Below are 14,958 nucleotides of genomic sequence, written 5' to 3' on the forward strand. Positions count from 1 at the left end.
TAGCAAAAAAAATATATATATATTCTTAAAAGCTGTTGTAGACCTTGTCGTAGGTGCTATTTTTGCATTAGTAAATTCCTTCTCCTCATACACAAGCCTAGAACACATCAGGGCCTTCAGAGACCAATGCATGCTTTGGCTCTTACCTTTCTGGCAGTGGTTGGCAGTCCAACAGCGGTAGTTGTAGTCCTTGTTAATGGGCGTCTTTTCACACAGTGCCTTCTCTTCCATCGTGCCAGGGCACATGTCCCCGCATTCCTTTGGCGGCTTATTCCCAACAATATAATTGTTGTTCACAGCATCCAAAACCAGGGACCAGTCCACAGTAGACAGATAGCAAAGGTCCAGGTTCTTCTCAATCCGTATAGCCCCGCGGGTAATGTTCCTCAGGTTGTGCAGCCCAATCTCCTTGAGTTCCGTCATCTCAAAGATCACCAGGGCATAATTGTAGAAGAGGTTCCTGCCCCGGATGACCGTCAGGTTGGGGAAGAGGTCACTGAGGCTCTCCAGGCCCGAGACGCGGAACAGCAGAAGGTAATCGGTGATGACCGTGAGCTTTGGGAAGCGGAGGTTACGGAAATCCTCGGTCTTCGCGTTGGAAATTAGCAGGATCTGGAGGTAGCCCTCGATCACCGTGCAGTTCTCCAGCCGCTTCAGCTCGTGGACGTCATTACGAATGTCCATGCTTGGCCAACAAACTGCCAAAAAAAGAGACAGGAAATAAAAACGTGTTTCTAACATTAGGTTTCCCCCCCTCTGACCCAGCGCCCTGCGTCTTCATGTTGTGCTATTTCTCAGGCACTGTGCAGAAAGAAGCAACAAGGGATGGGAGACATTTTTCACATGGTCAAGAGTGAAAAGCCCACAGATTAAGCACATATTTTTGCATTTAAATATCCTGCCATAGTCCATGCAATACACAAATATATAAATTGATTATAATAGAGTACAAGGTTAATAGCAATATAAAAGAATTATGGAATATTTATAGAAACACTGCACGCCCATCACTAAACTTTTCTACTTCCACACATCTCGCAAACCTGCAACCTCCTACACAGCGTCTCACAAAAAAAAAAAAAGTATAAATATATATTTGCAGGTTCACACATCTGAGTATGAACCAGTCAGCATCACCAATGCAGATCCATCCAGACCAGCTAGGTTGCATTATCAAAATAAAACCAGCACCAGCTGACAGAACTCAAGATACCAGGAGGTCATATAATCAATTTCACTTAAGAAAATTAAAATTGGTTTCATCAATATGACAAGCTGTAGATATCAAAGTGTAAAAGTACCTGTAGAAAGTAGAGATAAGCAGATGAAACATTTTTTTTTTGGCTATTAACCATGACCTACATGACTGTACTTGTGACACCATAAAGATCAGAGGCTTGCTTGTAAATATATAATTTCCCATACTGCCCTCCAGAGTAAACGAGCGCCACACGTGTGCTTCCCTACATCAGCGCTCACAGGGTCTGCCTTTCTCCCACACAGTGCGCTAGACCAAGGGTCCACGTTTACAGTCTGACTGCAGGGCAAAGAATTTTTTTTTTTATTATTGCTGAAATTATTCTGCAGTGTTTACAGACAACAAAATCTGGTTGGCACATGCAAGTGCTCTGCAGCAAATTTAAATGCTTCACTGGAGGGAAGAGACCATTTTATATTGACAGGGCCATGAACTTCTCTTCATTAGCAGCAAGAGTAAACACAGCACAAAAACCTGCAACACCAAATACCATTCTCTGCTTCAATCTCCCCTCCCCACAACCAAAATAAAAATCATCTTCCTGTTCGGAATATGCTCACTAAAGGAGCTTGCAACGGGGCACCTTATCTCAGTTTTTTTTTTAGCAGGCCAACACGTCTGCCTTACCTCTGCAGGCCCAACCCAAGAAATGGGTTCAGGGTGCTTAGCGGGCCACAGAGAAGCGTTCAAGCCGGCAGATAGAGCACCAGCCCCCAGCAGGCATTTACTCTCGTCTTCTCTCAGCAATCCTACTCCAAAAAAAAAACCTATTTCTTTGATAACAGCATCTCCCATAAAAATAAGTTTCCTCCTGCCTCTTCTGGGATCCCCCGTCAGTAGGAGAACTTGAGAATAGTTCCTCACAGCACACCCTCATTTTCATCCCTCTCTACTAAAAAAAGAAACCAACCCTGCTCTGAGGCTGCTTTTAAAATCTTAAACACTGGTTTTCTCCGAGTATATTTAAATATATGCATTTTTTAGGGGAATGATGTTGCCTCCATAAGCGCATATTGTACAATAAACACTATTTTACATGCGGTGAGCAGAGTTGCTTACCTGTACAGGTGTTCTCCGAGGACAGCAGAATGTTAGTCCTCACACATGGGTGACATCATCAGATGGAGCCCCGATGCGGAAAACTTATGTCAAAGTTTCTAGAACTTTGGCTAAGCACACTGAGCATGCCCAGCATGCCCTATACCACGCGTCCACGCGGGATCCCTCTCCAGTCTTGTAACAGAATTCTAATTAAAACAAAAAATAGGAGAAATCCAACCCCACGGGGTGGCGGGTGGGATTCATGAGGTCTAATATCCTGCTGGCCTGCAGGTAAGCAACTCTGCTTTCTCCAAATATAAGCAGGATGGTAGTCCTCACACATGGGTGACTCCCTAACTACAAGATGCTCCCCAACACACAAAGGGGACTAACAGACACCCAACCATAAGCCAATGGGCACAACATCAATGCTGTTGGTAACAGAAGGGGAGACTGCCTGAACCCAAAAAACGGGCCCTAGGCAGGGAGAGTTGTGCTCTACACCTCAAACAGGTTCCAAAGGACAGGCTGGCTGAACCTACCGTCACATCAGCCATCCCAAGATATGAATGTGTGGAGAGAGCCCCATGTCGCAACCTTGCAAGTGGGCCACAGATGCTGCCATGGCTCTGACATGACCAAAGATGCAGTCCCACCTGGGTATAACAGAAGGAGATGCAATCAGCTAGCAAATGGATAGTGTGTTTTGCAACGGCAACTCCCAATCTATTCCTGTCAAAAGAAACAAAAAGTTGGGTGGACTGTCTATGGGCTTCTGTTCGCACCAGACAGAAGGCTAAGACTCGCTTGCAGTCCAAACTGTGCAAGACTCATTCACCTTGGCGCGAATGGGGCCTAGGAAAGTGTACTGGCAGGACAATTGGCTGGTTAAGATGGAAACTTAGGGTGCGTAAGCAAGCCCACCCATTAATTTAAAAACTTAGTGTAAAGTGGAAAAGTCGCTAAAGGCCTGGACCCTGTTGACCCTGCATGCTGAGATGACCACCATTAAAAATATGACTTTCCAGGTCATAGGTGCACAGCAGCTCTAAAGGAGCTTTCATCAGCTGATCTAACACCATGTTGAGGTTCCAAGTCACAGTAGGAGGTCTTAGGGAAGGCTTCAAGTGAAGCAGGCCCCACATGAATCACCGATGTCGATGGGGTAGTGTCCATTGGTGCAGCTCCCAGGTCCATCAATGCCAATGGCTCGGACCTGAAGAGGTGCTCCATCTTGTTGAGCTGAAGCAGATCAAGGTCATATGGGCCCATAAGCGGCAATCCCGGACATAAATCTCATGCAGATCAGTGACTGACATGGTCTTCGGGCTCCGGAGGCATCGCCTAAAACCGGAATTGGCCATGCTGGGACGAAAATAAAAGGGGCGCAAACCAAAATGATGGCGGCGGGTGGTGAGGACCAGAGGGCACTGTAGCACCGCCACCGTGGGGAATTGACCGCAAAAGGAAACTTACCAGAATCGATGAAAACCCCGACTAGCAACTGGCGCGGTGAAGTGTTTGGTAAGCAGTTAAACAATTGTGGTTTGTAGATTTTATAATGGTTGGAGAGAAAATCAGTGCTTATATAGTGCGTTTGCATATGTTTTAGGTTAAACGGATGGTTAGAAAACAGAAGTGTCAGATGGTTATTGTTGTATAAACCGCGTGGAAAACAGAGACACAGAGTGTAGGTGATTGTGCTTTAAAAATTTAAATGTGAAATCATTTAAAATAATTTGTTGAGAAGTTGAGAGCAGTAAAATAATGTAAGGGGATATTATTTGTTTTGTGCAAACAGAAAATATCGATATTCATCTATGGGGAAGTGGTGACGTGAAAATGTTGGTGAAGTAGCAAAACATTGGTGCAACAGGAGTTGGAGGATATAAACTGAGGTAAGAGGATAAGCAGGAGAAGAGATGAATGGGTTATAAATAACATTGAGGATTAATGATGTACATTTTCATACAGAGTGTGACAAGAGAAGAGTAACAGAGGAAAGTGATTAGAACATTTGTGGTGAAAATAGTTGAAGCATAACACACTGGAAGGAACAAGTAAAGATTAAGACGACGAATATACCTCAAAAAGAGCGGAATTTGCTTCACCAATGGAAATGGTATTTTAGAGGAATGTGAAATGGGGAAGACGGAATGAATGTGGTGTAGGTATGAGTGTGTGTGTTTGAAATGGGGTGTATATTTTTAAAGGAGTGTTTACAATAATTTTTGTATGAATAAATAAAATATTTTGTACGTATTACATTGTGTCCTTATGTGACAGGAGTTATAAATCCGTATATACCAAGTCTCGACGGTTTATGGGGTCTCCAGGATAGGTTTGGGAAGCCCTGCTTAGCGTTTAAGCCTGGGTTTTTCGGTAGAACATTGTTACTTCTCGGGGAAATGTTTATGTGAATTATGGCTTGGGTGTGGAGGGGGTTTTTTTGGCTTGTCAGTTTTCCCCTGCTCCTTTAGGCTTGCCGCTGGGTGGACGGTTTGCTTTCTGTGTGCCCAGTTGGCTTACACTGAATTTGAGTGTTGGCCTTTCATGATATCTGCAACAAACATGCTCTAGCGCTAAACTTTCAAAAGGGAAATTGATAAAATGAGAAAAATAGTTAGAGAAAAAACTTAAGGGAGCAGCTACAAAGGTAAAAAGTATGCAACAGGTGTGGATATTGTTAAAAAATACCATCCTAGAAGCACAGTCCAGATGTATTGCACGCATTAAGAAAGGTGGCAGGAAAGCAAAACGATTGCCAGCATGGTTAAAGGGTGAGGTGAAAGAGGCTATTTTAGCCAAAAGATCTTCATTCATAAATTGGAAGGATCCAGCTGAAGAAAATAGGATAAAACAAGCATTGGCAAGTTAAATGTAAGACATTGACAAGACAGGCTAAGAGAGAATTTGAAAAGAAGTTGGCCATAGAGGCAAAAACTCACAATAAAAAGAAGTTAGGGCTGTTCAGTTTGGAGAAGAGATGACCAAGGAGGTCCATCCCCGCCAGTCACTCTCTCTCCCTCCACCAGTCCATCCCCGCCAGTCACTCTCTCTCCCTCCACCAGTCACTCTCCCCCCCCCCCCCACCAGTCCATCTCCAGTCACTCTCTCTCCCCTCCACCAGTCCATCCCCACCAGTCACTCTCTCTCTGTCCCCCTCCACCAGTCCAATCCCCCCCCCCAATTGCTCCAGATCCAGCTCTGAATACCTGTAGTTACTACATAAGTTACTGAATACTAGAGATGTGAATCGGAACTGAAATCCGAACCGATTCTGGTTCCGATTCTTGAATACGAGTACATTCTTCCAGACTGACTCCCACGCTTTGCAGTTATATGTATATCAGTAAGCATTATCTAATAAGTGTTATACATTATCAATTAGTCTGCTGAACATATAACTATTTCTTTATTACACTAATAACTTTTCTATATACAAAACTGTAAGTAAAAATAAAAGAGAAGCATTACGGAGTCTGTGAAACTTAAAAAGGGGCCTACGTTCTCAAAAGGTTTGGGAAACCCTGATCTATGTGATAGACTGAGCTGCTGAGAGAAAAATTTCCCTGCAAGCCAGCACGGTCCCAAATGCAGATACAGAATGGACTGCAGGCCCTGTTTCTTCAGCACTGGATCTGGGACCTGCGGCTTGCCAACAATTTATTGATATAAATTTAAGGGCTAAGGACCCTCCCTTGTACTCCCAGCTATTTAAATATCCCCCATATAAAGAACAGAGCTAGAGGGACAAACAGCAACCAATCATTGTATTTACACCTAGAAATGGTAAACATACGAATACTTGGGGAGGGGGAGCAAAGCCAGGCACTTTTGTTTTTTTAACCATAGAAATGCAGTAAAAACCTGGGGAAAATAAGATGACTCTGTATCTTAAATGTTTTTCATTTTCTAGATGTTGATATTAACAAAAAAAGAAAAAAACCCAATTACATAAAGCAAGGAATGAGGGTCAGAGGGGTGTGCAGGGGAGGTGGCCCTCTCGTGCCCTGCTAATGAACATATTATCATTCCTGTCCACAGATACAATGCCAGCATTTCTTTAAAGATGATGTGCCCAAATGTTTTGTTTTTATAATTGTGTAACAATATCCTGTACCTGATTTAGAACAGCTTCAAAATTAAAAAAAAAAAAAGGGGGGGGGGAGGGGAGGTATGCGCTGCTGGTATTTGAGGCAGAGGAACACATGCTAAAAGCAAAAAAGAAAAAAAAAAACTGGTCTAGAGAGAGGAATAAACAAAAAAGTCGAGACTATTTTTGCTTGCACAGACGTGTTGATCCTAGAGGGCAATCACGTGGCTCACTGATCAAACAGGATACAGAAGAGGGCTGCTTCATCCAAGAAGGATAGCGGCTCTTATATCTGCGCCTTTAATCCAAAAACAGGAATGCCACAAGCTTCTGCAACCGAGATAAGCCAGGGGTGCAGGGAGGGGGGGCTGGCTGGCTGCAGGAAGGCTGAGGTCTGAGGAAGCCAAGGGGTTGCTCTTCTGAGGACACCCAGTGGACAGGGAAGAAAAACCACCAGAAGTGGCTCTGGACAGAAAATAATCTGGTCCATCACACCAGATCAATGCAGTCTTACTTAGCTTGTCCATACTGACGAGTAAATGCGAAAGGGTTATTTACTCTTTCGGATTTATAGCTTGAAGTTGCATTAGATGTAGCTCAAAACTAGCCAAATTCCATATCACATTCAAAGCCAGTGCAAAACTAGCCACATTTTTTAAATTGAAAAAAAAAAAAAATTTTAATCAATATGGTTCACACTTGGCAATAAATAGTATGGACACTAGCTCCTGCTGTAATAAAAACAATATTTACTCAAAGAAAAACTGTTTTCATTACTAAAGTGGTTAAAAAATTAAATAAAATGGTGGGAAGCTGCACATGTGGAATACTTAAAAAGTATGTATTTGTTTGAAGCCAAAGTCTGAAGGTGCAAGGACTTCAAGCCATGTTTCAGTTAGAGCAGGACATGTCAATGTTGTGGTGACAAGTACAGCAGCAGAGGTTTTGTTTTGTTTTTAAACTTCCAGATCCACTGCACTTGCTTCATGAGCAGCCTCCCTCTCTTTCCCTTTGAGAGACCCCCCACCTTGTCAGATTCAGGAAATTTATTGACATGCATACACTAACACAGCCATAGACAAACACACACTCTCAGATATACTGCTACTCTCCAATACTCTCGTGCATATGATGTAATGATTATTTTAGAAAGCAACTTGCTCAATACATATCCAGTTGAAAACAACCATCATGTGCACAAAGTTCAAGCATCTTAAATAAAACGCTGGACAATCTAATTATGTGCATCTTAAGTGAGGGGGTTTGCGTTACTGTTTAATATAAGCTATCTCAAAAAAAAAAAAAAAAGATAATTGCATCACAATATTATATTTAGCTCACAAGAGTTGGGTCTCCTTTGAGTGAGTTTGCTTAGTCAAATTCTGACATGACAAAACCTGGATTATAGTTTTCAGACACATAAGACTAGCAAGAAGCTGATAAGAAGAGTTTGGAATTCATTATTTAATGTTCTCTTAAGAATTCTATATCCCTTTTCTTCAGGATTGCTCAGAGCAACCCGAGGAAGATTAACCCTAATTACTGGAGGCTCTGGGACAATCCTGGGGAACTTGGTAACCCTATATGAAAAGACTTTACCACACTCAAAACGTTTTCCTTTTAAATTGTTTTGTTGGACTTCTTTCAACAAAAAATTTAGCTATTGGTCAGTTAACTTTCCACTTCAAATACATGCTAATTAAATCCACACCCCAAGTTAAATTAAATGGACTAACACAAACTGCGGGTAATTGTTGCTTTCACTTCCCAAAATAGCAGAATACTAGGATTTGATTTAAAAAAAAAAAGTTTTAGCTTCTCAAAATGTAACAGTTATATAAACCTTCATTTCCAACAACTTATGTTCTTATGACTATTGCTGTCCATATAGAATAACACAACTCAAGACCAGAACAGTATAAAAATAGAACTTGTCTCTTAGATTAAAAAAGGGAGTATACAAGTACATGTAAATAAATAAGTTACATACGAAAAGCTCGGACTAAAAGCTTGTAGCTGTAGGGAGCACAGGCATATTTCTAAAAACTAAAGTTTATGGTGTGTCATATGGGTTCGTCAGATAACTGCAAGCTTTCATCATTCGTTGTAGGCGACCCTGCATCATGATAAGACTCACATTAACAGCAAACACAGTGCACGTTTGGTCATACTAGAAAACGTTAACTGCACTAAAGCACACTGACGAAAACCTTAAACAGGCAAGGCACAAAAGCAAATTAGGGGGCAGGAAATTAAAGATGGCACTTAGGCTAAAATAAGAGAGCCAAACGCGAACAGTCAGAGGCGCACCCCTTCTCCCGCGGTACTGCAGAGGCAGGAAGGCGCCCCCTACCTGTCTGACGGGCGCTGCCCGATGGCAGAGGGTGGCCGCCGCTGGAAGCCGCCAGCAAGGCCCCCAGAGCCAGCAGGACGCCCCAGCCGCAAGCTGCCTTCCTCCTCCCGCACATGGCTGGCGCCGGCTTCCAAACCCCCACCAATGAGAAGCGTCGCAGGAAGCGGAAGTCACCGCAGAGCGGGAACGCTATGGGCAGTGCGTAACGACAGCAGGGAGGGGGCGGGGCCTCTTTCTTGACCCAAACCAATCAGGAGGGAAAGCGCCTTCTCGAGTTCCGGTTGTGGGGCCGAGAGAGGGGCGGAAACGTCCAGGCGTGCGTGTAGTGACAGCCAGAGGGGAAAGTAAAGGGGTAGGGAGAACGCCTCTTTCTGTCCCCCTCTTCTCTCTCCTCGCTTGCAAGGGGGAGGAGGGCAGCAAAATGGCACGAACACGAGAGAAACTGCTCTCATGGCATTCACTTCCTGCTAAGTAAAACAAAGTAAAGTTGTGGGATAAGTAGGAAGGGGGGGGATATAGGATCGAGGAAGAACAGCAAAAGGAGAGCCGATAGGAGGGCCAGGAGGCAGCCAAAGCGGATAGAAAAGGAAAGAAAGTGTTAAAGTAGCTACTGCGAAGGAAAGCGACAAAAGTGGAAGAATGAGAAATAAAACAAAAGAGGAGGGCGCCAGAGAAAACTGGAGAAAAAAAAGGAATAGAAAGGCAGACATGAAGTCAGACACATCACAGGGTGGTAACTATTTTGTGTGATGATAGAATATTCATTAAAAAGAAAAAAATCCCACAAGGGTCGAGATAGGGGAAGACAGATAATAGGCACAGCCCCTGTTCCCCTCTCTAATCTCTGGGTGAGCAGGTGTGATAAGGGGCAGGGAGAAGCCCAGCGGTGGCATCCGCTGAGGGATTACGATGTCGCTGCTTGTGCAGCAGCTGCTCTTCTCTGCTACCCGGGAGCGCCCGGCCACTAGTACCGCACCGCAAGACCACGAGGACGGCACCTTTAAGGAATAGGGGAGAAACAAAGACCGCCCACCGGTGCCACACAGTAAAAGGAGACACTGCCCGATGTGCTCCACAACGTGCTTCCATTTCAGCTGTAGATCGGGCAGGTAATATGAGTGGAAGGAAAAGCCACCCTGAACAGGTAAGTAAAGAGCAGCTGCTGTGGACCGACCATGCCCGAGAAGAGGCTGGAAGGAAGAGAAAGGAGGGGGGCGGGGAGAAAATGTAAGCAAAATAAGGAATAAAACTACAAAAGACGAATATAGTACAAGAAAAAAAAAAGGATTTGAAAGAAGCAGCCATAACGAATTTTCTTGATCCTGGCTGCAATAAGGTTGCACAAACACCTAGGTTTGGGGGAAGGGAGGAGTTTCCCTACTTGACTAAAAGTAGCAATGCTAGGAGTTGTGGAATTGTTGTCAGACTCTCTGATAGCTAGGGATTTCTGTAACTGGTACTATGCTAATCATTGTGCCACACTGATTATGCAGCCAAACTGCAAGTAGCCTCCATCGCTGTAAACGTCATCTGTGTTTATTCCTTATTTTTTCTACTTATTTGGATTTATATCCCATAGTTGAAGTAATTCAAAGTATTTTAATGCATATAATTAATTAATGCATATAATAACTCTGCAAACTCCATAACTTGGTTCACACCATTAATTGGTAAATTTATTCTCACTGTTATATTCCTTTTCACTGCCCAAGTTTTGTAATTCCCTTGTTTTATTGCAACTGGAATCTTTTTGAGCACCTGTTAAAGTTTCTTATTATTTGTTATCTTCCTTCACCTCCTGTTAATTGTAAACCGGCATGATGCGATTCTCATCCCGAATGCCGGTATAGAAAAACTCAAAATAAATAAAATAAATAAATAAATATAGTTTACAAACATTTAAAACAAGTCTGCTTGCATATCTTTTCCCTCCCTCTCGTTCAAAGTAGCACAGATACAGTTAAATAATCCCTCCCTTATAGCAGACCTCTGGTTAATGTGACTAAAAGTGGTTGCGCTGTGGAATCTGCTTGCACTTTTAGTTGTATGCTCAGGCAGGTGATTTTAGCAGGTAAGCAGGTTTAGAAAGCAAAACATGTTATGCTCACCCTGTAACTCCACTTCCGCACGCATACCGAATAGGGCCATCAACATGCATTTGCATGTTGAGGGCGCTATTAGGTGCCGCGGGTTGGACGCGCGTTTTCCTCCCCTTACTGAATAAGGTGTAAGGGAAAACGCGCGTCCAAGAGCAGGCTAACAGTGCGCTCTGTCGGTAGTTTTACATGTGTTGCATAGTATGTAATGAGGGCATTTTCATTGTGCCGGCTGAGCTAAGAAGTCAGATATTCTTCACCCCCACATTCTGTGCCAATTTTGAAAGGAAAAGCCAGCAGTATTTTCACTTTGAAAACTGACTACAGGAAGGGGGGGGGGGAGAGGAAGTACCTGCAGAGAATGGCACCTTTTCTGCATGTACTCCCTCCCCCACATTAAATATTTAACATGCATACTTTTGAAAATCCAAAAGCATGTGCATAGTTTTCTCCCCCTGTATTCATATCGTGCCAGAACACTTTTTTTTTTACCCAGATTGTACTACAAGCCTTCTATCACGCATTCCCAGTGGGTGTTGCCCACAGCCAGGTGTCAGCATGTTTGCGTCTCTCCTAATGGAACCAACCACTGTGTAATCAGGACAGGACTTATGAACAGACAAAACATTCTTAGAGCAAGGCTGCCAGCATTAGAAACAAAAACTCTGCAATCACAGAATCCCTCTACACCACAAAGCCAAAAAACAGCCAAAAGTGACCTCACTCACACTGCAAGGCTTACAGCTCTGAGACAAGAGAGGGACCCCCACGTGGATGCGTGCTATAGGGCACATGGGGGCTCCCATCCAATGATGTGACCCATGGGTGAAAGTCTACGCACCTGCTTGTCCTCTGAGAAAAATAATTCCTGTGCATAACTGAACCACCAATTCTCACTCCCCAGCCTTATCTATACTGGGACCATTTAGAAATTTTAAACATTCCTGGACAGGCAAGTTGCCATCAGCATGTTACCAAGAATGTTTTGCCCCATCTTTAACAGTAGCAGGCACTCAAAGCAGGGGAGTACACTAGTTTACTTGGTGATATGCTCCCGGAAAGTCCAGGAAAAGAACCAGCACCTTCATGCCACTCAGTTACGTTAGTGGATGTACAGAGGCGATCCAACAGAGCAGGGCACAGCAGCATCTCACATTAAACAATTTTAATCTTGTTCCTTAAAGTCCCCATTCCCAAAACATGTCACTTTCAGCCAAAAGATAGCCAAAAAAAAAAGTGAAGCTTGGGCGATAGTGTTAGCAAGCTGGAACAGAGTACAAATCTGGGCCTGTGATGCTGCTGACAGACTGGTACTGTTACTAAGGATGCTACTGGGACGAAAACACACAACACGTAGAGCGATAGCCCATGGACCGTCCTGAGACTTCTGAAGTAGCTCAGATACTTCCTACCCACTTAAAGAGGATTTGGAAGAAAAACATTTATACTGTAAGCCTTGTAAGAGATGAGGATAGAGAGAGAAAAAAAAATGTGAATGGCTGAATGAAGGTTCCTGAGAGTCACATTGCTGTACTCCACCCAAATGCCTTTCTTCTGGATAGAAAACAAGGATTTTTTTCTTCTTGGGTGAAAGGGGGAGGCTTTGTTCACACCCTGCAGGATCACTCACCTAATATAAAAAATAAAGGCAGTGTGTCTACAAGATGCAAGTAGGAGGCATGGCATATTACCATCAGTAATGCTGACAGTGAACCATTTTCCTAGCAATGATAATAATATTTAAGATCGAGCACGGTAGTTATCTATAATGTCTGTTGAAGCAAAGAGGGAAAACTCATGGAAAAATTACAACACAGATTTGTGTCTTACAAACTGCGATGACACAAATTATGGCAATTTTTTTCCCCTTTTTACCAAAGACGTTGAGTGGAAAAGGTTGCACTTTGGGGGGGCCTGAGGAAGAGGATACCTGCCACCAACGCTCCAAACAGTTTGCATGGTGCCTGTGCCGCCGGTTCCACGTGCAAGTGACTCAGCACTGGGCTGGAAGTAACCCCATACATGCAGCTCTGGGCTGCAACCAGACACAGCCAAGGCTCAGAGTGAGTTATCCTGCAGTTCAGAAAAAAAAAAAAAAAAAAAAAAAACCCATGTTTCCGGAAGAGATCGCTGTTCGCCGACTCTCAGGGATGCACTAACCTGGGACCCAGCCTCTTCATCTCAAGTCCCTAGAGCTAAGTCTGCCAAGGAGGCCAAGAGCTGTCCTTTCTCCGTTGAAAGGGAATGCCCACAGCAAAATGGCTTCACGCAGAACCCCACACCAGGTGACCTGCCCTCCACCCCCCCCCCCCCCAAGACAAGCACCGCGAAGCAACACTGGAATCTCCAGTGCAACAAAACAGTCAATGGTCTTTGTCCATTTACTTAGCGGGATACAAACAAACAAACTCTCTGCCACCTCAGCCTGCATGTTGGTAAAGCACGGAAAGTTATCATTACAGGCCTACCATGTGAGTGAAAGAACACAAACATTTGTATAGGGCAGCTCTATTCATGCAAATAACGGTTAAACAACACAAGGTCATACTAGTATTAAACATAATACACTTCTTGACCGACTTTAGGGAATTAACGCCACCTTCTGCATGTAGTTCTAAAAATATTTTTAAACGTTAACGACTTTTGTAGGTGACAACTTTTTATTCTACCAACTTAATACTTTTGTAATTAGTTTTCTTCAGGTCAGTGCAGAATAAAAGCACTTCTAGAGGTCACCTTTTTATTTAAATAAAATTTGAGGTTTATTAAAAAAAAAAGTTTTGTTCATATTCATGTAAAAAAGGGGATTTTAAAAGATTAAAAAAAACACACACAGTCCCAGAACACAACAGTGGGTCCCCTTCATGGCAGTCACTAAGACATCAGTAGACACTAGGATCCGCAGTCTGCCACTGGCTTATAGCATTTTCATTTGAATTCATTTCTTTTTCGCAGAGATTCTTCATGTTCACTATCATCATTAGAAACCTTTGGACAGGGAGAGATCAGAACCTTTTCCAGCATCGGGGCAGTAACCCCTGCTTTATCAGCACCAGCTCTCTCAGTTAACGCCGCTGTGCTATATCTCACCAGACTGTACTGGGATAATGGCAGAGCTGCTGGGAGATCACCGCCAGGTTCTCTGTAACCTAAACAACCAGCAGCGTGGTACAAGAACCTTCACCCCACTTTCCAAACTACAACCATTTAGGGAAACAAAGGTACCATATAAGTCACCTGCTTTAATGTATTTTTTTCTAAAGCATAAAGCAAGCCTCCAGTTACTCAGAAAATATAGCAAGTGCCTTAAGGTGTGTGTTGAGGGGAGACATTTTTCTTTTTTTTTTTTGTAGTCAGGTTTAATCCTCCTGCTTTGATTACCATCATTACATCCTGTCCCCACTGCTGCTGTGTCAAAGGGCATTTCCCCCCTCCCATGTATTGTACAGGGTCTCCATACCAGCCAGAAGGCCACATCAACTCTCTGCTCAACAGTGGCCCCCACTGGTCAGACAGAAGGGGTGCACAGAGCCAGGCACCAGAGGGACCCCAACATGGCATGTGATCCCCAGCCAAGGACTTTTGATGCGATGGTTGGGCTAGGTGGGGAGCGGAAACACACCTTAGGCAGTTGCAAATGAAGGCTCATGGCTCCGGATCAGACTGAACTTAGGCCCAAGAGGCAGAAGAAGACAGAAGGGTCAAAAAAAGAAAAAAAAAATAACCACACCCCCAATAATTATTCCCTCTGTCCTAAGGAGAGTTTTGACAAAAGCTTCTCACACTGCACATAATGGGACAAAAAAAAAAAAGAGAAGGGTACTTGAACGTCTTCAGGACACATCTAAAGAAACAGGGTTTTCTCTGCCACTGGTTATTTGGGGCTTTCCAGTTGTCCTCCTCCATATTTTATTTTACATCTGTTTCTGAAAATTTATTTCCCAAAGCACAGAGATGCTCATTATGAAATCTGTTAAAAGTTTTAACAGTGTAAGTGTAACACACCTCCATGAGCACAGGGGTGAGAGGATTAGAGAAAAGCTGGTTTCAGAAGGGATCCCAGACCAGTAGGTAACAGACTGGAGACTATGCACCCTGGAAGGGGGGGGGGGGG

The 14,958-nt window shown here is 43.6% G+C and overlaps 1 protein-coding gene across 2 annotated transcripts in view; it reads right to left on the reverse strand.

Annotated features, from left to right (window-relative positions):
* Positions 1 to 14,958, reverse strand: part of IGF1R (insulin like growth factor 1 receptor) — a 333,492-nt gene that overhangs the window by 289,294 nt on the left and 29,240 nt on the right. The window contains exons 1-2 of one of the 2 annotated variants that reach the window (XM_029574963.1): positions 8,749 to 8,878; positions 147 to 698 (exon numbers count right to left, since the gene is read on the reverse strand). In XM_029574963.1, coding sequence (XP_029430823.1) covers positions 147 to 698; positions 8,749 to 8,863 — 667 coding nt within the window. In that variant the 5' untranslated portion in view covers positions 8,864 to 8,878. Of the gene's footprint in view, positions 1 to 146; positions 699 to 8,748; positions 8,879 to 14,958 lie in introns of those variants that run through there. The other variant, XM_029574964.1, reaches the window with a different exon arrangement.

The sequence above is a fragment of the Rhinatrema bivittatum genome, chromosome 13 (genome assembly GCF_901001135.1).
Source record: "Rhinatrema bivittatum chromosome 13, aRhiBiv1.1, whole genome shotgun sequence".
Taxonomy (NCBI): Eukaryota; Metazoa; Chordata; class Amphibia; order Gymnophiona; family Rhinatrematidae; genus Rhinatrema; species Rhinatrema bivittatum.